The following is a 23989-nucleotide window of genomic DNA, read 5'->3' on the forward strand; positions in this document are numbered from 1 at the left end:
CATTCTATCCCATCCTTTTCCTATCCCGTCCGTAATGACGGATTAATCAGAAATGTCACATAATCATGCAATATAGGGAGGACCACTGGGAACCTAGAAAACACTCCCATGGTGCAGTTCTCTGAGAGGAAGTAGGAAACTGAATGACCATGAAAGGAGATCAAGGCCAGCCTAAGCAAACAGGCAATGTGTGTGTGTGTGTGTGTGTGTGTGTGTGTGTGTGTGTGTGTGTGTGTGTGTGTGTGTGTGTGTGTGTGTGTGTGTGTGTGTGTGTGTGTGTACAGCCTAGGTTGATCCCATTGAGAGAAATGTAAGAGGCTGGTGACCCACCAGCTTTATTACTGATTAACTCTCAGTCTCCACCAATAAGCAGTGGTGGATAAACAGGCTGGGCTTCAGAACACATGCAGCAGCACACTGCTCTGTACACACAGCCCAGCCCAGCACACCACACATTCACTATATGACACTGTTTCTCAAACTTTCACATTTCAAGGTCTCCCCTTAACTCTGACAGTGTACAAATTCCCTAAATTAGAAGTATTGAAAATAGCACATCTGCAAGCAGTCAATGCGGCGTGAAGCAACACGCTGTGAGCAACATCTGATATTTTCAATAGTTTGGGTCCTGGGCAAATGACTAATTTCTCTTTCGGGTCTCGCACATATATATAACAGCCAAACAAAAATACATTGTGAATGAATCACTTCACAGCCATATTTAATAGTGTAAATAACAGATTTACACAAATAACACATTTACACAATTGGAAATGTATGGAATACAAAAATGTAGAAGTACAATATATATATATTTCTTGCTTGTTGGTGGAGACTGTGAGAGTTAATCAGTAATAAAGCTGGAGGGTCACCGGCCTCTTACATTTCTCTCAATGGGATCAACCTAGGCTGTACACAAATAATGGGATATTTACTTGCGGCCCATGTGGGAAACACTGCAGTATAACACATATAGGCTACAGCACAAAGGCCTACTGTACATCCTCAAAAAATACATACAACAGTAGAAGTAGTAGTAGTATAGGCAGTAATATAAATGATGGTATGGTATCTATATAACCTATGGTATAGCCATAATAATACAGATTATCACCCATGCATTTTTCCCTCATGCCGGGTGATAATTTGTTTATCAAATACCCAGAGTCTTATTTAACTGACAAATTCAAAGGCAAAAGCAATTGCTCAGCAATCATCCCATTAATTGAATAGCAAACCCTGGCAATAATGCAGCATTTATTGAAAATGTGAAGTGGACGAGGTCCTTCTGTCCCTATTTACCGTCCTCTTCTCCCCTCCTTTCCTCTCTCAAAGTGTATTTCTGCCTCTTTCTATGTGTGCGTCGTGTCTACCGTATTGTCTCTCAGATGGCTCTCAACATTCATCTTTAACCGTCTCTGTTTTCCAGGGATGCACTTTTCAGTCTAGTTATTCTCTGCCAGAGGCGTCAATTGGATATGGCAAGGTATGGCAGCTGCCATACCTTGGCTACAGGGAAAAGAAAGAAACGTACTTCTTCAAATAAATTCCTTATGCCTGTTGCTAAGGTATGGCAACATGACTGGCAGTCATGTTGCCATACCTTAGCTTTTTCTGAACTGACACCACTGTCTCTGCCCTCTTCACTGAGAACTCCACTCCTCTCCTCTCCTCTCCTCTCCTCTCCTCTCCTCTCCTCTCCTCTCCTCTCCTCTCCTCTCCTCTCCTCCTACACACATGCCCCTGACATACAAACACAAACGCTTGACACAAACTCATTCACAAAAACCTCGCTGCACTCAGTTCAGGCTTAACCACTGGATTATGGGATTAGAGAGTGAGACATATTTAGTGTATAATGTGCATGCGCACGTATACACACACGCACACATAATTCCCTGGTTATTATAGGTGACAGACGGACAGGTAGATTGGGAGAGAGAGAGAGAGAGAGAGAGAGAGAGAGAGAGAGAGGAGAAATGTGTATTTGCTAGCAATGACTCACCCAACCAACACCAATCAATAAAGAACGAATATTGAGTTATGTGGTGACTATTTGTGTGTGTGTGTGTGTGTGTGTGTGTGTGTGTGTGTGTGTGTGTGTGTGTGTGTGTGTGTGTGTGTGTGTGTGTGTGTTCATGTGTGAGTGACTGCGCGTGTGTGTATGTGCATGCACGCGTGTGTGTGTGTGTGTGTGCGTGTGTGTGTGTGTGACTGCGCGCATGTGTGTGCATGCATATCGTCACTGTCGGGCAGAAACCTTGTTTCTCCAAGTTTCAAATTTGTACTTCTTCTCACCAAGTAAAGCCCTGCTTCATCGTACAAGGCTGTCGCACAAAAGTAGTTTAGTTCATTTTTAAAATGATAAATACCAAACAAACGGTCTTGGACATACAAGGTTTCCACCCGACAACGACGATATGCGTGTGTGCGTGCGTGTGCTCACGTGCGCGTGCAGGCGTGTGTGTGTGTGCGTCCACAGCACGCGTCAGGATCCCCATCTATTGATGGAAGACCTGATGAAAGAAGAGAGGAGAGGAGGAGGAGGGGTGGAGGAGTAGAGAGTGGAGTCCCTTCTCGACCAATCCCCTCCAAGGCATCCTGCCCCCCCCCCCCTCCACCCCCCCCCCCCCCCCCCAATCCTCTTCCTTGTTGCCATGGCAGCAGCTTCATTCTCTTTCTCCAGGAACCATTGTTTATGACAGCAGTAGTAGTAGTAGTAGTAGTATAGGCTGTGTGTGTGTGTGTGTGTGTGTGTGTGTGTGTGTGTGTGTGTGTGTGTGTGTGTGTGTGTGTGTGTGTGTGTGTGTGTGTGTGTGTGTGTGTGTGTGTGAGAGAGAGAGAGATAGAGAGAGAGAGATGCTTTTTGTTCAAAACCATTCGTTAATTTAATATTAATTTAAGTTGGGCTTGCTGCCGTTAGCAAGCTGGTTAGCAAGCCAGCATAATGTAGCCTAAACAGACTGGCCTTGATGGTAATGTATGCTTTGCGATGACGTGGTTTGCATACATTTGGCTTGGGAGGGACTGACTGAGGGAACAGCATATGAACGCATGCCTCACTGATTGGTGTGAGGGGAGGTGATGATGGAGGATTATCAGGTGTGTACGAGGGAGGAGTTGTTATCACATCACATTATGTCATCAGCCTGAAGCAAGGTCTTCTCTCCTAAACCCGTGGTTCTCAACCCGTGGGTCGGGACCCCCAGTGGGGTCCCCCAATTTATTAGCAAATTATTAGCAGATCTACATTGTGAGCCTGTAGATCGGCTATTTTGACAACGGAATAGATCGAGTCAAACTAAATGTAATGCCAACTCCAACAATTCCAAGTGCTTGTGGGGGAGTCCCCAATTCAAATATGATTATTTTGGGGGCTGCGGCCAGAAAAGGTTGAGAACCACTGTCCTCAAAGTGGGGTCCAGGGACTCTTTGGGTACCTTTTGGGAGGCCTAAACTGACCTTTACAAGTATGTACGGGTCCATTTGGTTTCATTTGTATACTGTCAGAGTTAAGGGGAGACCTTGACATTTTAAAGTTTGAGAACTACTGATTTAGACCAAAATGGAGGTTTAAATGCATTCTGTAATGAATCTCTGTATTAACAATTCAACAGGATTTTTTATAAGGCTCCCTCCCTCATTATATCACGATATATATACGGTATCTCTGAAAAGGCATATCGCGGAGAAGTTGTATTGTCTCAATTTGGAACAGGTTCGTCCTATTTGGAACAGGTTCTTATTTGCACTTCCTGGAAGGCAATGGCCTTGAACATACAAGGTTTACTTACACCCAACAAGCTCTTGCCATGATGTACGTGCAACTCCTAGTGGTAACCATGGAAACCAGATCTCCATGCAAATACCTCCAGTGCTGTGCACCCTGTAGGGGTTTTAAAGATAAAACATGCAAATTATGTTCAGGTTAGGACTTCTCTCTCTCTCTCTCTCTCTCTCTCTCTCTCTCTCTCTCTCTCTCTCTCTCTCTCTCACTCTAATCCTCTCTTTTTTTAATTTTTAAGACTTGCTGAAACGGGACATTCTGCGTAATACCTGTCCTTTGTGCTTTTACTCGAGAAAATGTTGATTACCTGACTTTTACTTGTAATGGAGTGTTTCTACATTGCAGTATTGATACTTTTTTAACCAAGTAAAACATTTGAGTACTTTTTCCACCACTGCACACACACACACACGCACGCACGCGCGCGCGCACGCACGCGCACACACACACACACACACACACACACACACACACACACACACACACACACACACACACACACACACACACACATGAACACACACACATGCGTGTGCAGGTGTATATCCGGTGTGGGGGCCCTTGCTAGTGCTCCACGGAGCGTGGTGTGTAATAAATAATGACAGGACTGTGGAGTTTGGGTTCAGTCTACCTGGTGGTGGTGTATTTCCTCTCCTAGACTCACACAGCACTCATCTCTCTCTCTCCCCAGAGACGGCCATTATTCATGGGCAGCGCTGGCTGGAGGAGGTGTCTCATAGCCTGGGGCTCAAGGCTCACAAAGAGGGCAGGGACAAAAAACAAACAAACAATACAACAAAGAAAGAAAAAAAAAACTAAGACAAAACCAATATAAGCCCAAAACTGCAATCTGTAGGAATCCCAAGCAGATGCAATTTTTTTTCACAATATAGAAAAGTGAAATAGACAAGCAGAATTGATGTACTGTATGCAGCATATATCCTTCTGCCTTTCTTGCACGTTCGGCTGAAACTTGTGTTTGGCAGTAGATGTTAAATACAATGAGAAGGAGCTAAAAGATATATTTGTTTCTCTGTTCAGTCTGAGAAATGTTGCAGAGCGTGTCTCATGGCTGGGTGGCTGAGGGAATGGTGTGTAAGTCTGTCAGAGCAGCCTACACTGCAGTACACACACTTCATTTTTTTGCGCTTGAATAATATAACAATATCATATTCCCAAACAACAAACATCAATTTACATTTAGAACAGTAACATGTGGTTGATCATTATGTGATCAAATATGGTTTTATTGAAATGCAATCAAAGCCTAGTAGAGCAAATCAAGTAGCCTAAACGTCCGGGTGTATGATGCCCAGCCTCGTTTTTTTTAATACATTTTCCTTATTTATAGCCTTGATTTATCTGTGTTGTCAGTCTAACCAAGGTGGCCGGAGCAAATTTTGCAAGGCCACACCCATAGATCAGAAACTACAGGCTCCCATGGGTCATGGCTTTAACATGCAATGATGCAAGTTATAATAAAATTGCCTAAAATCTGCACTGGTAATAAACATATAATTTATGTTTCATTCTACTGGTCCTATAGAATACTAAGCCAAATAGCCTATAATCATCATGTCTTTTGGGCCAGTAGACCTACAGTCAGTAGCCTATCTATAAGGACCAGGGATGTAGTGGGGGAGGAACGCGGGGGTACGGAGTGCCCACACTTCTCTCAAGTCAAGTCAGTTGATATTATATTTTCAGGTCGTTCTGACCGAGTAATTGGTTGAAATAGGCTCGCCAACCGTGCTGAAATGAGCACGACTAACAGCAATATAAGATTTGAAAATGGATTAATTAATTGGAAATATCAGTTGTGGAGCTATTTTGCATGGGAGGTTTGGCTGATGATCCGGTCATCAAATTATTGGTTGAGAACCACTGGTCTAAGGCTATTTCTGCCGCCGCGCAGACCCGTTTTAAGCCAGCGAAAACATGTGCACGCGCACGGACGCACGTGCATGTGCGTGCACGCGCGGGGAGTGCCCACACTTCCAAATTTAGCACTACAACACTGATAAGGACATTAGCCTATGTCCATCACATTGCGTTTCATTGATGGTTGACTTTTTTTCTCTTTATGAATGAACGATGGAGAGAGAAGTGGACTCTGGAGGAGGAGGAGATTAGACTGGAGGGTGAATGGCTCTGTGGAGGATGACGTCACCTCCGCCGTAACGCGAAGCCTCCCATTCATAAAAGACAGGGAGGGAGCCAGGGAGGGGGAGGAGGGAGGGGGGGGGGGGGGGGGCGGAGAGAGAGAGAGAGAGAGAGAGAGAGAGAGAGAGAGAGATGGGCTGAGTCCGAGCCGCGCGTAATAGTAGTAATGCTGCTCTCGCCGGACGCACTGATATTACTGTGGGTTGTTGTACCACCAGCGCGCGACCTGTCAAACCAAAGCACCACCACCAGCAGCAGAACAACCAACCTGACTCTCTCTTCTCTGACTCTGAGCTCATGATGGTGGAACAAGGGACGGCCACGGACGCGGAGGCGGACCAGCTGTGCGAGATGGAGTGCTCGGTGCTCAAGCGACTGCTCAAGGACGACGGCGACCACAAGAAGTGCCTGCTGCTGGACTGCCGGCCGTTCCTCGCCTTCAGCGCCGGGCACATCCGCGGCGCGGTCAACGCGCGCTGCAACAGCATCGTGCGGCGGCGGGCCGGGGCCAGGGGGTCCGCGCTCAGCCTGGACCAGGTGCTCGGCGCCGGGGAAGGCGGCGAGGCGGTGCGCGCACGGCTCCGCGCCGGGCTCTACTCGGCCGTGGTTCTGTACGACGAGCGGGGACACCACCGGGACAGCACCGTGGCGCTGGTGGTCAGCGCGCTGTGCAGGGACACGGCGTACGGAGCCGAGCTGCACCTGCTGAAAGGTAGCGTATATGAGACACCTTTATATGAGCCAGTCCCTGTCTAGACACAATGTAAGACAATAGAACTAAATGATAGCAAAAATTATAACAACAACAACAATAAAATGATGATAATAATTATAATTTAGTAGTAATAATACCTAGTAATAATAATAATTTCATTATAAATGCTAACTAATAGTAGGCTATAATACAAATTGTTATTATCTATATTACAATTTATTTTATAGTATCCTATAATAATATTATTTGACTTGATTATTATTATTATGATTATTGTTGTTTTGTTGTTATTACTATTATATCCAGAATAATTAGTACCACTACAACTGTTAGTTAATGGGGTGATGCAAGCCACCAAAAATGCAAATGCAGGGTAGCCTATGTATTTGTTTACAATCATGTAATCCTCTAAACTTTAGAATGATACTTTTAATGCTTTAGAGTCTAAAGCATTAAAAGTATCATTCTTGCTTTTTATTTCTGTGTCATTAAGATGTTGCGATATGTTGCAGATGCACACAGTCTGCACATAATAATGTAGGCTATGCCAGTCCTATTGTATGGTACAACCTGCAAGACATGAATGAGCCTGAATGAGGTAATGGCGAGCCAATCACACCACTGGCCACATCTGGCTGGTATAGCCTCATTCTCCTCATCAGATCAGCCACAACCGTACATTATGTCACTGCTATAGGCTGGCTGTATGTATATACTTCAAAAATAGCAGATGTACAAGCTCACAGACAGTGACGTGCTGTGGGCTTGTATTTTTGAATAGGCAACTTATAAATGGATAAATAGGTCAAAATGGTTGTATTGACAAATTTAGTTGGGGAGGGACCCCCCTGGAACCCCCTCAGACAAGGACCCGACATGGAGAACCAGTGCAGTATAATCATACTACACAGACAGTCAAATCCTTTGTTCATTTTTTCTCTCTCAATTTTTTACATCTGGCTTTGTTTGTCTCTCTTAATACAAATTAGGGATGGGACGATACGCAATATTATCGTTTATCGTGATAAAAAACTCCTCCTCCGTCATGCACTGGTATCAATTAATTCACCTTTTATTTGCTGTGCTGCATATCCAATACTTAAACCCTCTATAATTGGTAAAAGGTTCTTATATTATACATACTTGATACCGTCTTTTTTTCGTCCCATCTCTAATCAAATGTTACATTTGTACACTCTCTGAGTTCAGGATTTTATGAGTTGAATCTACTTCTTATGCTCTTGGTCAGTGGTAGAAAAAGTAGGCCTACTGAAATGCTTTACTTAAATAAAAGTATCAATACTGCAATGTAGAAATACTCTGTTACAAGTAAAACTCTGGAATTCAAAATTTTCCTCCGTAAAAATATGAAAGTGTTGGCATCAAAATGTACTTAGGCCTAAAGTACCAAAAGTAAAAGTACAAAATGTTTGAAAATAGACGATCTACAAGCTCACAGCGCGGCACTCGGTGCCGCGCTGTGAGCTTGTATATCTGCTATTTTTCACTGGTTAAAGCATTCAATAATTCTAGGCCTAAATGGGTTAAGTACCGTGCTTGGTGAGTAAATGTACTTGGTGACTTTACACCACAGCTCTTGGTGCAGTGTCTGATGTTATGCACTGGGTTGGGTACGCCGCTTTATGCGTCGCAGTTCCTGTGTGTACAGCAGCTTGCACTGTTTGGCGGCCTACATAACAGTCACAGGACCAGCGCTAGCTGCTTCCACATGATGCAAACGGGAAGTGGGTAAAGGCCAGCGATAGTCAATACACCCTGATAAACACACTGACATCCTGCACTGTTCATTTCAACCGGACAGGCAGTGAACAAATGGAAGCAAATGGACCGGAAGCGTTTTAAGAGGTATACACAGTATAATGTGTACAGGAGGCTATATGGTGATCAGAGAGAGACTATATAGGACTATGGGGTCATTCTCAAAATGGGGTCAGTTTAATCAGGGGTGTCACATTGCAATAAGGATTGGCTATTTTCTTAAAGGACAACTTTGTTCTTTTTAGATAGTCATTTAGAGATGAGTGTTAAAATGTTTTCATTTACTTCTTTCTATCATTGTAGTGATTTTAAGTGGCCAAATAAAAGGTGAATTAGCAAATAAAAGGTGAATTGAATTGATCCCAGTGCATGACGGAGGACCATGTCACGATAAATTAAATCTCCACGATACGATTATCGATAAAATCGCGTATCGTCCCATCCCTAGCCTGTGTGTGTCCACAAAGGAAAAGAACCAACTGCAACCCATACTGTGATGCCACACAACAAGGTCGGCAACCTTATTATTTGACATGAAGTGCCATGTTTTTATTTTCTTGATAGTCAGTGTGCCTGCATGTGCAGCCATAACAACATTAAATGTAGTCATGTCACCACATCACAATACGAATATTTCACCCCATTCAAATAGTCTGTCTTCGTTTGAAAGAAGTACTTTCACATCAAGACATTAGACTTCACAATAACCAATCTACCAGACTCCTAGTCACGTGAGGCCAGACTGTTGCCTCCGCGATTTGGGAAAATGCTCGCGGCATACAGTCTGGCAAACGGAAATAGAAACGATGAGTGCGAGATAAAGCGGATGTGACGCAACCGCTCCCTTGGTGCAGTAGCAATAACATGTCCTACTGGAAGCGTTAATGTCTCCTTTCAATATTTTTTGGGGCATTATTTCGTCTTTCTCTGGTGTTATTGGTGTTACCTCCATGATGTTTTCAAACGTTTTCTTAAACTATACACCCATAACAAGAATATGCCGCTTGAATGACTTTGTCTGAGCTATTGTGTTTCTGTTATGTTTCCAATGGGACTACAGTTCAGTGCAGCAGCGGCTACTTCCGATACTCGCTGTTCGGGAGCTGCCGTTCCAGACTCTATATAGCATTCGGAGATTGTGGAATAGTTGTCTGGCTACGCGAGACTACCAGACTCCCATCCCTCCCCAGTCAGAGTTCAGAGTTTATGAATGTAGATTTTTGTGCAGGATGCAATTCATTTGCAAACAGATCTGAGAGGACTTGAATTAACTGATTGTTATTATGCACACTTATGCCAGTGTGCCAGTGATCACCCTCCCCTGTGCCAACGTGGGCACCCGTGTCTGAGGTAGTCCACCCCTGATAGAACTTAGAATAACCATTTTTGCTCTATGACAAAAATAGGCGACACATTGTGAGCTGGGGCTTGCTTGTAGATTGGTTATTTTTGAATGAATGGTTACCTATTAAGACATGGCCGAAACTTGGTTCCTTGGTTCATGGTCCATTTCTGGTTCCTCTGAGAACTTTGACAAAAAAGAAAAGGTTCCAATAATATGAATATGACCATTCAATAAATAACATTATTCTTTAATCTGTGATGGTTCTTCGTCTTTTAAAGAACCGTTTAAGGACCATCGTTTTCTTTGTGGTACTGTAGATTTTAGGTGTTTAAATATTGAGGTAGGTTTGTGAAGGGGGCTACCAGTAGGTGTGTGATTGTGTGTGCAGTATGTAGCTGTCCCCACACTCACACAGCCAGACAGACAGAGGTAGCTACTGTATTTCGTGGTCTACTGCCAGTGGCCTTGTGGCTGCGAAGCCACTTGCCTAAGTGGCAGCATCTGAAGGAAATGCAGCATCTTAATCAGTCCGTGGTTGGGATGGCTCGGCTATCACTGCCTGGTATGGACACTTTACGGCCCTCAACTGCAAATAACAGGACTGATGGACGGTGTGTCAACAAAGCTCGTAGGATTATCAAAGATCCTATAATATTAGCCCAATGGAGCTCCACATCCGGGGACCGCCAGGAGTCCAAACGATGCTCATGGGTGTGTAACCCTGAGAGTGTGCAAAAATGGAACCAAATGGACCGTAAAGTTTAGGGTTAGAGTTAAATTAACATTAAGGCTTTTACGGTGTAGATTGGGGTCCCAGTGATTAAAACTGGGGGGGCCACTAATGTATATCAAACTGGGGGTACTTTAAATTCAGGTGGTTGAAAATGCCATCTCAACCGTGGACTGTTTCAGACGCTTCCAGGTGGCAAGTGGCTCCATAGACACTGTGAGCAAAAAGCAGACAATCAGGTGCATACATGAACAGACCAGGGGAAAAAGTACAACAAATTTAGGAAAGGCTTTTTTGTTTACTGTCGTTATGCTGGAAAAAAAAAGGGGGGTGAGGACTTTGGATCTTGAAGTGATGTTGTAACCTAACTTGCAATGGGGCTATGTACCTTCACCCTAATTTAGTTGACATTAGAACCACTGGTTCCCATTCCCATCTGACCAGATTGTAGTCTCTCTCCCGAATCTTAGAATATTTGTTATTGTTCGATATATCAATCTACGTAATCTGATGCCATGTTGATGTGGTACGGAGATGACAGGCAAATTAGGATTAAAAGGAAACGATTCTTCAGCATTCTCTAGTTGTGTGAACTGAATGTAAATGAAGTAATGCTGATGTTTAATCATGTATAAATGTCATGGGGACCACCTGGTAACCCCCCGCCCCCCAAGGACCCCACATTGAGAACCACTACTGGGCTAGAGAAGGTGATGTGTTTGTGCTTGGCAGCAGGTGAATCAGGCCTTTATTTATTGCCGCATATCGTGACGATGTATTTCTTGTTTCCAGGTGGATACGACACATTTTTCACAGAGTACCCCGATTTCTGCTTGAAGACCAAATCATTACCGCCCTTCACTAGTCAGTCCAGCGTGGATTCCGCGTGCTCCTCGTGTGGCACTCCTCATCGTGAACAGGTAAAGATTACTCAAAAAGGTTCACATCTTTCATGCCCCAGAATAGGGGTGGGCGATATGGTGATAATTATCGTTGAGACAATACAATGTCTCCACTATATGCCTTTTCAGAGGTATCGTATATCGTGATACAATTGAGGGAGCCTTGTAAGAAATCCTGTTTAATCGTTAGTACAGGGATTCATTGCAGAATTCGATTTAAGCCTGCATTTTGGTCTAAATCAGTGGTTCTCAAACTTTAAAATGTCAAGGTCTCCACTTAACTCTGACAGTATACAAATGAAACCAATTTGGTTTCATTTGTATACTGTCAGAGTTACATACTTGTAAAGTTCAATTTAGACCTCCCAAAAGGAACCCAGAGAGTCTAGTTTTTGTCACGTAACTTGAAAAATAACCATAAAAACCAACGTGAAAAAAGAATTGTGATAAAATCGTGTATCGTGATACAGCTTGGGAAAATATCGTGATATTGTATTTTTCCATATCGCCCACCCCTACCCCAGAAACTAGACGGTGGGAGATTTATGCTGTATATTGGAATTTGCAATCTGAGTATCATTATAGTCTGCTGTAACTGGATTGGTTACTTTTAGGGCTGTCACGATTATGACATTTTACATGACGATTAATTATCACTAAAATAATTTGCGATTAACGATTTAATTGTGTCTTTGTTGTTGACAATTACATTTCTGTTTGGCTTTTAGGCTTTGACATATTTGACAACTTTATACTTGTAAAAAGAACATTTATAGTGGAAATAGCCGATCTACGAGCTCACAACTCGTCGCGATGCGATGCATTGTGAGCTTGTAGATCGGCTATTTCCCCTATTTTTGAACATGTTTGAAAATATATGAACATTTTCAACATGGAAACGATCATGACGATTATGACAAAACAATTGCGATGATGTCAAATAATTGCGATCAGACGATTATGTAATAATAATTGTGACAGGCCTGGTTGCTTCTAAAGGCCTGTTGTTGGTTTGCTGCTGCTGGTTCAAAAGGAGGGCAGATTGCGTAAAATAAAAAACGAGGCCCCGACCTCATTTTGATGCTTCACACGTATGGCCTACGCACAACCCCAGAGCAACATACGCAAACACACACACGTATACTGTATACTGTACACGCACACTCACTCTCACACGTCTATATAGACATGCAGGGGTGTCACAAGGGGAGGGGGGGGGGGGGGGGGGGAGTGGGACTGAGTTACTAGGGCCCAAGGTGGAGGGGCCTTAATTATTTTATAGATATTTAGCTATTGAAAAATAGCAGATATACAAGCTCGAGCTTGTAGATCTGCTATTTTTGAGGAGTCGTGAAAATGTGTGCAAATCTTTGAATATATGTATTTTTAAGCCAACATTTGTGAATTGTAACTCAAATTTCGCTTCTGGGGGGGTCCCTGGAACTAAATATTTTGAGATGGGGTGTCCGTGGGCAAATACACATGGAAACGTTTGAGCACCACTGACATAGAAGCATAGTTTTCTTAAAAAAAAAAAACTATGTTTTGAAATATTCAAAGATTTTCACGATTTTCCAAAAATAGCAGATCTACAAGCTCGCAGCGCGGCACTCGGTGCCGCGCTGTGAGCTTGTATATCTGCTATTTTTCAAATTGTTAAAGCACAGGGGCCCCACAGTGAATCCTTGTACCCAGGGCCCAGAATTTGGTGCGACGCCCCTGTAGACATGCACTCACATACGTCAACACCTCCTCTCTCTCTCTCTCCGTTCTGTGTCGATCCTCTGGGTTCACATTTCATTGTGGTATTGATCATTTCCTCCCGCCGCGTGTCTGTGGCGGTTTACATGGATGCACGGCGCATCCTCGTCAATAACCTCTACTACCGGTATAGACTGCCGGACATGCAGCGTGTTATGTGTGTGTGCACATAAGTGCGTAAGTGTTTCCGCCACAAGACAGACAGACAGACAGACAGACCACAGATCCATTGTGTTCCAATGGATCCAATGTAGTTATAAAAATACATTAAAAATGCTAAAATATCTTTGCGTTTATTTGTGTTGTGAGCTTGTAGATCGGCAATCTTTCGCTCCTTGTCGTCCGACGCTGTTAGTATGACCAAGTAGGGCATTAAAGGACAAATTTAGTTTTTTACAACAAGGGTTCATATTTTAGATTGTAATTAAAGAATATAAAAGATGAGTGTTAAAATTCTTTCATTTACTTATTTTTATTGTTTTAGAGATTCTTATTTCAGTGGTTGGGGGCATGCGTACAAGTGGCTAAATATGTCATTTTACACAGAATAAGCCCATTCCCAAGATACAACGCAACCTTTCATGGTTGGATGTGACTTATGGAGGCTAGAAGTGTTACTGTAAATAGCAATACAGAATCTGCTGGCTTATTGTGTCTAAAAAGACCACTTGTACCCATGCCCCCATGCGTACGCAAACTACGCATGCCCCACATTTTAGCACGGTAAACGCGATAAAACAATAGAGCGAAGCAAATGAAAACATTTTAACACTCACCTTTTCTTTTCTCTAATTACAATCTAAAATATGAACCCTTGTGGTAAAAAAAAACTAAGTTGTCCTTTAAAGGAGTAGATCACCCCAAAGATAACTTGTTTTCTATCAATTAGCTACACAATGACTGGTTGATTGAATGAATACTTTATTAACAGTTTGCAGAGACAGGTGCAGGGAAGTACAGTACAGTACAGTACAGTACAGTACAGTACAAGGTCTGCTAAAAGGATTGTTCCAAGAAAGCCTACGCTTATTTCCATTGGGGTCTCAATTCATGGGAGAATCTAACCCCACAAAGCCTTGAATTCATGGAGATTTCTTTAGTTTTTGTACATTCCTAAGCCAATAAGTTGATGACCAGGTCATCGTTTCTTTAAGGAGACTCAATAGGAGACTCTTTGAGTCTTTGCAGCTCCACAGATCACGTCTGGTCCAACCCAGGAATGTTTGGGAACCAGTGGTCTAGAGCAGTGGTTCTCAACCTTTTCAGGCCACGACCCCCAAAATAATCATATTTTAACCGGGGACCCCCCCCCCCCCCCCCTGACGAGCACTAAGAGTTGAGGCATTATTTTGTATATCACGGTTCTATTGTGAAAATAGCAGATCTACATGCTCACAACGCCTCGCAACGGCTATTTTCACAATTCCTGCTTCTAATATCTGACAATTTGGCCAATGTTTAATTTGTCGTTTTAGAGGCATTAAAATGTCCTTTAATTGTCACTTTAGAGATGTGCATATACCCTCTATACACTTTGTTGGTTTGTTTACTGTTGAGTGAGAAAATAACGTTGCAACATTAAGTTAATCATCTGGGGACCCCCCAAAATAATTTGGGGACCCCCCTAGTGGTCTAGAAGACTAGACGGTATTTAAGCGGCTAAACAACGGATGCCTCATCATTCCCCTCCTCTCCAGGGCGGCCCGGTGGAGATCCTTCCCTTCCTGTTCCTGGGCAGCGCGCTGCACGCCTCCCAGAGGGAGGTGCTGGACGGGATGGGCATCTCGGCGCTGCTCAACGTGTCCCAGGACTGTCCCAACCACTTCGAGGGGGCCTACCGCTACAAGAGCATCCCCGTGGAGGACAACCACAAGGCCGACATCAGCCGCTGGTTCCTGGAGGCCATCGAGTTCATAGGTCAGTAGTGGTGGTGGGGGAAAGAAAGTACTCAAATGCAGTGGTGGAAAAAGTACTCAAATGGTTTACTTAAGTAAAAGTATCAATACTGCAATATAGAAATACTGTTACAAGTGAAAGTGCGTCACATCGCAACACATTGTGAGCATGTCAACACATTTAGTTTTTAATTATTTCAAAAGATGTTCAATCCCCCCCAAACAAAATTCTAAAATGATCAAGAATCTTTTTCAAAATAAACATTTCTCAAAATAAATGTCATGAATACATACAAAAAATCTAAGAATACATAAATCTAAAAAAAAACTTTTGTACTTTAACAAATGATTAAGCAGCATAGCGAAAACAGAAATTGACTTTAGTGTGTGTGCATGCACATGCATGAGTCTGTGTGTCACATTAACAGATTATTGTAGATAGAAAGATGAGGTTGTGTGCGTGTGATTGTGTGTGTGTTAGAGTGTGTGTGTGTGTGTGTGTGTGTGTGTGTGTGTGTGTGTGTGTGTGTGTGTGTGTGTGACTTGCCACCAGGAGTAGACTGTATAACTCATTAAGCACAAAATTAAATTATCTCTGAAATCATGCCACAGACTGAGCCCCCACCCCCTGTGTGTGTGTGTGTGTGTGTGTGTGTGTGTGTGTGTGTGTGTGTGTGTGTGTGTGTGTGTGTGTGTGCGTGTGTGTGTGTGTGTGTGTGCTTGCGTGTGCCGTGCGTGCGTGTGTCCACCACAAGACATCAGTTTCCTGTTCTTGGAGTGCGTTGGGTTCATAAGTCAGTGTGCATCAGACTGCGGAAGCTCGTTATGTAGAAAATGTAATTATCTCTGGTGATGTATGCTCTCTGTGCTGTAGCACTGGTAAACAGGGGGGTATTCATGTAAGAGTGTGTGTGTGTGTGTGTGTGTGTGTGTGTGTGTGTGTGTGTGTGTGTGTGTGTGTGTGTGTGTGTGTGTGTGAGCCACATGCACACGTGTAAACCGGTTATGCCGCGCTCACTGCGCTTGCATATCGGCGTTGTCGGGTGAAAACCTTGTATGTTCAAAACCGTTCGTTTTGCATTTATCCTTTTAAAAATGATTTAAACTAGTGAAAACAGCCGATCTACGAGCACACAACGCCTCGCAGTGCGAGGCGTTGTGTGCTTGTAGATCTGCTGTTTTCACTACTTTTGTATGACGGCCTTGTACGATGAAGCAGGGCTTTACTTTGCGAAAGAACGTACACATTTGAAACTTGGAGATACAAGGTTTCCAGCCGACAATGACGATATGCATAAGGGTCCATTTGGTTTCACTTTACGCTCTCAAGAGTTAAATTATTGTTAAACATCTGCATTACTTAATTTACAAGAAGTCAACACAATTAGAGAATGTAGAAGAAAGAAATCTCATCAAAAGGTGGTCCGTGGCTCAAAGGACCTCCTGCCAACTCTCCTCCAGGGATGGGACGATATGAAAATGTCATATCACGCTTATTTTGACCAAAGAAACTGCGATTTACGATATTATCGTTAAAGCATTCAATAATTCTAGGCCTAAATGGGTTAAATCTCCACGATACGATTATCGTGAGTGTTTTTTATCTCGATCATAAACAATAATATCCCTCCTCTCCTCCTCCTCCTCCCCTCCAGACTCAGTGCGGGACTCCAGCGGGCGGGTGCTGGTCCACTGCCAGGCGGGCATCTCTCGCTCGGCCACCATCTGCCTGGCGTACCTGATGAAGAGGAAGCGGGCGCGGCTCGACGAGGCCTTCGAGTTCGTGCGGCGCCGGCGCAGCATCATCTCGCCCAACTTCAGCTTCATGGGACAGCTGCTGCAGTTCGAGTCGCAGCTCCTCGCCACCTCGTGCGCCGCGGCCGTGGCCAACAGCCCGCTCCTGGCGCCCAACAAGTCTTCCTCCTCCGTGGCGTCGGCGGTGGGGGGCGCGGCGACGGGCTCCGGCGCCAGCACGCCCACCTCGCCGTTCATCTTCAGCTTCCCGGTGTCAGTGGTGAACCCCGTCTACCTGCACCACCACCACCACCACAGCCCCATCACCACCTCGCCCGGATGCTGATGGGGGGACTGGCCGCTCGCGGCCTTTTCCCTTAAAACACTTTGGATTTGGAGACAGGCCGGCCGGCCGGTGAGCTGAACGTGCTGTCGTCGACTCCGCGCGAGGACTGAGGCGCATGACCGCTGTTTCTCGACGCGGGGGTCCGGGAAGCATCCGTCCAAAGGGGGGCGTCCAAACTAAAGGGACCCTTGACGGGTCTCTGTGACTCTGAGAATGCACTATATGGATCCATAATGGGTCCATTCGGTTTCCATGTGCGCGCTTTCTGGGTTAAATTAGTGAGTTTATCTTTGGGGTCCCAAAGATTAAAAAAAAGAATGTTCCATCCAGTGGTTGCAAATGTACACTGGAGAGTTCATTTTGGCCCCTGGTTGGCCCTGGTGGGCCCTGGTGGGCCCCGGACCGGACATGGAGAACCAGTGACTGCTAGAGCAGGGCAGTTCAAACTGGTATGGTGCCTAATCCAAAACCTAAAGACTACAAGACCCTAGAGGACCTTTTTTCCCCCCTTCATTTTGGTCAGACACAACAACCTAACTCGTAGGTTGGGATTAAGCCCGACTTAATACTTTGTTCTACGACGGAGTATAGATTAAGCATGAGGAGGATCCTCCCGTTTTAAACACGATGTATTTAAATTGACCTTCAGAAAATGAAACCGTGGGCAATCAACCGTGTTTCAGTTAGTCATCATGTCCGGCGGGAAGTGCATGGTCAGTTTTTTGCTGGCCCCACACACGCACGCACGCACGCACGCACGCGCACCCATAACCACACACAGGGTCAGGAAGAAGCAGGGTCTGTTGCTACGCAGATGACAGCTCTTTAAGAAAAGAGATGGACACAGGAAGGAAGGAAGGAAGAACAGCTCCCCCCCTCACACACTCTCTCTCTCCGTCTCATCCCCTGGTGTCCTGTTTGCCAGTCAAAAGAGATCAATGAAAAATGAGAGCGGAGGAGGAGGCAGCAAAATGGATGTCTCTTAGATGAATTAGATCAGTGGTTCTCCAAGTGGATTCCAGGGACTCTGTGGGTTCCTTTAGGCTGGTCTAAGAGACCTTCAAATGTCAAGAAACACTGACTTAAATGAACGGCTCTCAAACATTAACCCTCTTTCTAAAAATATTTCCAAATAATAGTTTTTTTTACCTTTTGTCAAGATTGTTTGAAAATAGCCAATGTTTATGAGGCTGTTATAACATGATTGAACCGATTTTGATGCTATATTATCGGATTCTGCTGGGGACTCCCTGGAACTCCCTGGATGCCACTTGTGTTTGAGAGCCACTGTTAGTCAGAGGTAGGGATGGGACGATAAAAACGATAATCGTATCGTGGAGATTTAATTTATCAAAAAATTGTCCTCCGTCATGCACTGGGATCTATTTATTCATCTTTTATTTGCCGAGCTGCATATCCGGTACCACTTAAACCCTCTATAATTGGTAAAACCGACCTGTAAGTAACATACTTGATACAGTATTTTTTCACTCTCTACCAAATCTCTTTGCAAAATGACACGTGCGACACGTAGATCTGCTATTATTTGGCAAAAGTTCCTCCCACCACGGATAACGGATGTCGGGGATATTTTGGTTATGGCGATAATATCGTAAATCGCTATTTAATTCGGTCACAATAATCGTGATGAAATCTTCATATCGTCCCATCCATAGTCAGAGAGAGAGAGAGGGAGATAAAAAGAGAGGTGGTGGTGGGCCTCATGACAGAGAGCAGGAGTCTTAGTTAGTGACAGGTGCTATGCTGGCGTCCTGACTGGAGCTTCCTGTCTTTCACATCCCCTTCCTCTCTCTCTCTCTCTCTCTCTCTCTCTCTCTCTCTTCCTCCCACGCACACTCGCTCTCCTCTGCCTTTCATCCTTCCTGTCTTAGTATTGCCTTCTCCAGCTCCTCTCTATTCAGCTCTGGCTTCCGTTCACTCCGTCTCCGATTAGTCCGAGCGTTTCAGGCAAAAATCGTGCACTTTATGAAGCATGTAATTTGGCACACAATTAGAACATGCCATATGGGAGGCCAATCAAAGTTGGGCTCTCAGACTTTACTATACAGTAAAATAATACAAAAAATAAATATGCTTTAAGTAGCATGTGAGGGGTCAAACTAGGTGTTTTTCGGGATTCTGAATCCATTGCAAGCATTTGTTTTGCAGGAAAAAACATTCCTTGGGCTAAAAACGGACTCATCATTTAGTGATGAGTCATCACTTTTCACAGTTTTGTGGTGGCCGTTTCTCGGAAAGGAATTATCCTGCAAAACAAATACTTGCATTGGATTCAGAATCCCCGAAAAACACCTAGTTTGATCCCTCACATGCTACTTAAAGCATATTTATTTTTTGTATTATTTTACTCTATAGTAAAGTCAACTTTGATTGGCTCCCATATGGCATGTTCTAACTGTGTGCCAAATTACATGCTTCCATCGTAAAGTGCACGATTCCATCAAAATACTGCCTGAAACGTCTGGACTAGATCTCCTCTCGTGATCTCTTCTTCTCACGGTGCTTTCTCCCTGCTTACTGTAAGGCAAGGGGTCTTCAACAAGGGGTCCGGACCGGGACCCCTAGGGGTTACTCAGAGTCTTTGTGAAGGAATCTTCATGTGATAGGATCATGTTTTTTTACATTAACCACTCGAACCATAGCCTGTTCTGAGTGGAACATTAGCCAAAAATAGCAGATCTACAAGCTCACAACCGGCTATTTTTTGGCAAAGAGGTTTGTAGAGGGAAAAGAAGAGCAGACAAAAGTATTTGACGGTTCAAGTGGTTAAATATCTGAAAATACACATTACTCCAACATGATGACAGTGCTGTCAAACAAGTCTAAAGCTGTCTAAGAAATCTCTTGAGAATCTTAAACTGCAACAGGGGTCCCTGCTTCATCTCTCTCTGCAGCTAAGGGGTCCTTGGCCTGTAAACGTTGAAGACCCCTGCTGTAAGGTTCACTTCTCCGCCCCTCATTTCTTATCATCACCCCCTCCTCTCATGTCACCCCCTCCTCGTTGTGAATGTACAGAAAAGCCGGATTTCGATGTGACATAATGTGTCACATCGGAAGTATGAATTATAGGTTTAAATTCTTCCTTGGTTAAAATGACTTTTGGACTAAGGAAAGACTACATGAATCAGAAGAGCCAAATAAAGACCTATTCAGGGCCCAGGATAAACGGACTGGTCTGGGAAAACCCACTGCCTGCCCCTGTTTCACAGTAGAGGAAACCCCACAGCTTGCCACTGTATCACACTCAAGGAAACCCCTCAAACATCACATCTGGTGAAAAGAAATCCCGACCCCCCCTTTGTTTGACTCCGATCAAAGGAGATTGGCGGGAATGCAACCTTGTGTACAATATTAATGGCAACAGATTTTAATTATACCACAAGCTCCTTGAGACATTTAGTGCTGATAAAGACGTCTTCCTTTCTAGCGCTTTTGCATCTAGAATAGAAGAGAATAACATGTTGGGAGTTCAGGGGTCTTGGAAGATAACCAGGCAACATGTGCCTTGCCACCCATGGTACTTCCATAGGGGGGGGGGGGGGGGGGGGGGGGGTTGGGAAATAATAAGCAAGTAAGAAAACAATATTGTTCAATCTCAGCCAGAAGATACAATCAGTTGAAACATAATTAATGACTGGTATGTAGCAGAGAACAATTTGGATTGAGGGAAAATGGCACTATAATAAATACATCGAAACGTACATATCATGCAGCTCAAACTGCCCTAGAGCAGTGGTTCTCAACCTTTTCAGGCCGCGACCCACAAAATAATCATCGCAATGCGACGTGTCGTGAGCTTGCAGATTGTCCATTTCCCCCAGAACACTCAGCCCTGAATAGGGACAGTACACTAGGGTCGTTCATGTGGTTAAGGCAACAAGCATTTAGGGAATAAGCAGCCTTGCTCCTGAACTATGCTGTCTGCAGACAGACATAGGCATCAGACACACTGACACTGGTGCATGTGAATGTTAATGTCTGATTTATACTTTACTGTTCAGAGTATAAGTCACCCAGTGTAATATGACCAATTAAACTGTGTTTTTGTCTACCATCTGGTAAAACAAATATATTGACCTGACCTTGTGAAATGGGCTTCTACGTATGAACTGCAATAGGTTTCCAGAGAATTATAGCCTACTGTACAGTATGTACATTTTTACACCGCTATCCGTCAATTTCACGATCAGTCAATTTCACGATCGGTTATTTTCTGTAGGATCAACTGGTTCCATATAGCATCCAAAATGCTATACACATTATGTTATATGGATCGGTCAAAGAAGAATCATCCTTGTCATAGATAATCTACATACTGTAGTGCAGTGGTTCTCGGCCTGTGGGTCTGGACCCCCAGGGGGGTCCCCAGATGATTACCTTGATTAACTTAATAATATGCAACATTGTTTTCTCACTCAACGGTAAACAAACCGTGTATAGATGGTATATGCACATTTCTAAAGTGACAATTTAAGGATTTTTAATAACTCTAAAAAAATGACAAATTAAACATTGGCCAGATTGTCAAATATTCAAAGGCAGAAATTGTAGAAATAGCTGATCTACAAGCTCACAACGCCTCGCAACGCGAGGCGCTGTGAGCTTGTAGATCTGCTATTTTCACGATAGAACCCTGTAGAACGGTTGAGGACCACTGCTACTAGATGTCTAAAGGCAAGATATCCAGAGTCCTCAGACCTGACACACACACACGGTACGAACCCCCCATGAACCTTTTCCTCTTTTCAAAGATTGTTGACACCTCTCTGTAGCACTTTGAAGTGATGCAATACTGTATTTATATAATTAATGATTGATTTGCACATCATGATGATCTTAAGACTAGGTTAGGTTTTCCATTTAAGACGACATTCAGTGAGAGAACGAGGGAGACAGAGAGAGTTAATCAATGAAAAAACGCAATACCTTTCACACTTGTCTCTCTCTCTCTCTGTCGGCCTGCTCATCTGTCTGTATGTTTGCCTGTCTGTCTCTCTAGTCAAAGCTATATTACACCCATAATGGCAATATCAATACCATCATGAAAGATTTCTCTTGTTTTCCCTTCATTTGGTTTGGATTTGAAACTGTGCATTTATTTATTACTAGGATTCCATTGTTGAATAAAATCCTGTTCTTATTGAAGTTGTCTGTCCTGTTTTTAAATGATACAAGGCTATTAGATGGGTGGATGATGGACAGGAGGAGGAGGGAGGGATCTACAAGCGTTGCAGGCTTTTAGTTCAGCCATTCTTGGTGGATTGGTGGAGGGACAAAAAGAGTGTACCAAGTACAGTTGCAACTCAATCTGTTTTACGAAGAATTGATGGTAGTCATTAAGTAGTTAATTAAAGATGAGTTGGATAAAATACTGTAATGATACAGGAGGTTGACTGAATACATTAATACAATCAATTGACCAAACAGGCACACAATGCTTAATTTCACACCGTAGTAAGACCATGTCATTTGTCGACAATAGCAGATCAACAAGTTCACTATGTGTCATATAGGGATAGGGATATCTGTGTTAATTTGACTTAATCTTATAGTATAGTTAGTTAGTCTACCCTTGTCTATACACAGTATATGAATGCATATAGCCAACCATGCCAGTATGCTACCTAGGGAATTATACCATAGGAAATAGTTCCAATATAAATTGGTAGGGCACTCGGACCCCCCATAAGTCTTTTTTCCAATAAGATTTCAGAAAATATTTATATTCATAATATTAAGCCTGGAATAAAGCCATTATAACACATGATTGATTCTGTGAAAATTCATTTGAAAAAGGTTGTAAAACAAAGGGTATTTTAGTACAGTGTGAAGTATCCATGGTACCATATTATAATGAACTTTAGTGAGGACCAATTATATGAAGATAGGTGGGTAAAGTCAGGCACGTGCACACATAGACATCGAAGGAGGCTTGAGCCCCTGCCCTTTTATCTGTCTGGAAAAAAAGTGCCCTCTACACACCATGAATGCAGTTTTTACTATGGTGAAAGAAAAGCAAATGCCCTCTTTCCATGCCATACCTGAAGGCAGCATTCAAAAGTTACTTCAGTGTGGTATCAAGTACCGAAAATAGCAGACACGTTGTGAGCTTGGAGGTATTTTCACCAAAAGGCCCATTTCGAAATTTCAGCCCCTGCCATTCTCTGCACGTCCCTGGCTGGCCCCCCAAAATGATAATAAATAATAATAATCATAATCATCAACACTTCTAAAATAGTTGGGAGGGAAGCATCACTATCTTATCCTAAATGACATAAAGCATAATCTAGACAATGCAAAATAAATAAAATAAACCACACATTCAGTCGAGTTCTTTATTAGGGCTTTTGCCAACTGTACAAGTGTATAATACAGCACAAATATACCACACAAATTACAGGTAAAAATATAAGTTAACGTGAAACAATAGTGTTGAGAGAACAGGAGGACGGCAAGAAGAAGGTGATGACACGCACATTTGTTCACAACAACAGCTGACCAGTCACCCAAATAATAGGCTCAATGACAGCAGCCATGTTGGAAATACATTGGGCCTTTTTATGAGTGTCCGTGAGATTAACCTGGAATTATTTATACTTTAGCTATTGAAAAATAGCAGATATACAAGCTCACAGCGCGGCACCGAGTGCCGCACTGCAAACTTGTAGATCTGCTATTTTTGAAAAATCTTGAAAATGTGTGCAAATCTTTGAATATATCATTTTCAAAGCAAACCTTTGTAACTCTAATCTTTGCTACTGGGGGTCCCTGGAACAACATATTTTGAGATGGGGGTCCACGGCCAAATACA

The 23989-nt window shown here is 43.4% G+C and overlaps 1 protein-coding gene across 1 annotated transcript; it reads left to right on the plus strand.

Annotated features, from left to right (window-relative positions):
• Nucleotides 1-6179: 6179 nt before the first annotated feature.
• dusp4 (dual specificity phosphatase 4) lies at nt 6180-20685 on the plus strand. Its single transcript, XM_080742940.1, has 4 exons — nt 6180-6662; nt 11312-11439; nt 14880-15099; nt 16733-20685. The coding sequence occupies exons 1-4, from the start codon at nt 6248-6250 to the stop codon at nt 17155-17157; spliced, it is 1188 nt and encodes a 395-aa protein (XP_080599066.1). The 5' UTR covers nt 6180-6247; the 3' UTR covers nt 17158-20685.
• The last annotated feature ends 3304 nt before the right edge of the window (nt 20686-23989 follow it).

Source organism: Nannobrachium achirus, assembly GCF_963921795.1.
Source record: "Nannobrachium achirus genome assembly, chromosome: 15".
Lineage (NCBI taxonomy): Eukaryota > Metazoa > Chordata > Actinopteri > Myctophiformes > Myctophidae > Nannobrachium > Nannobrachium achirus.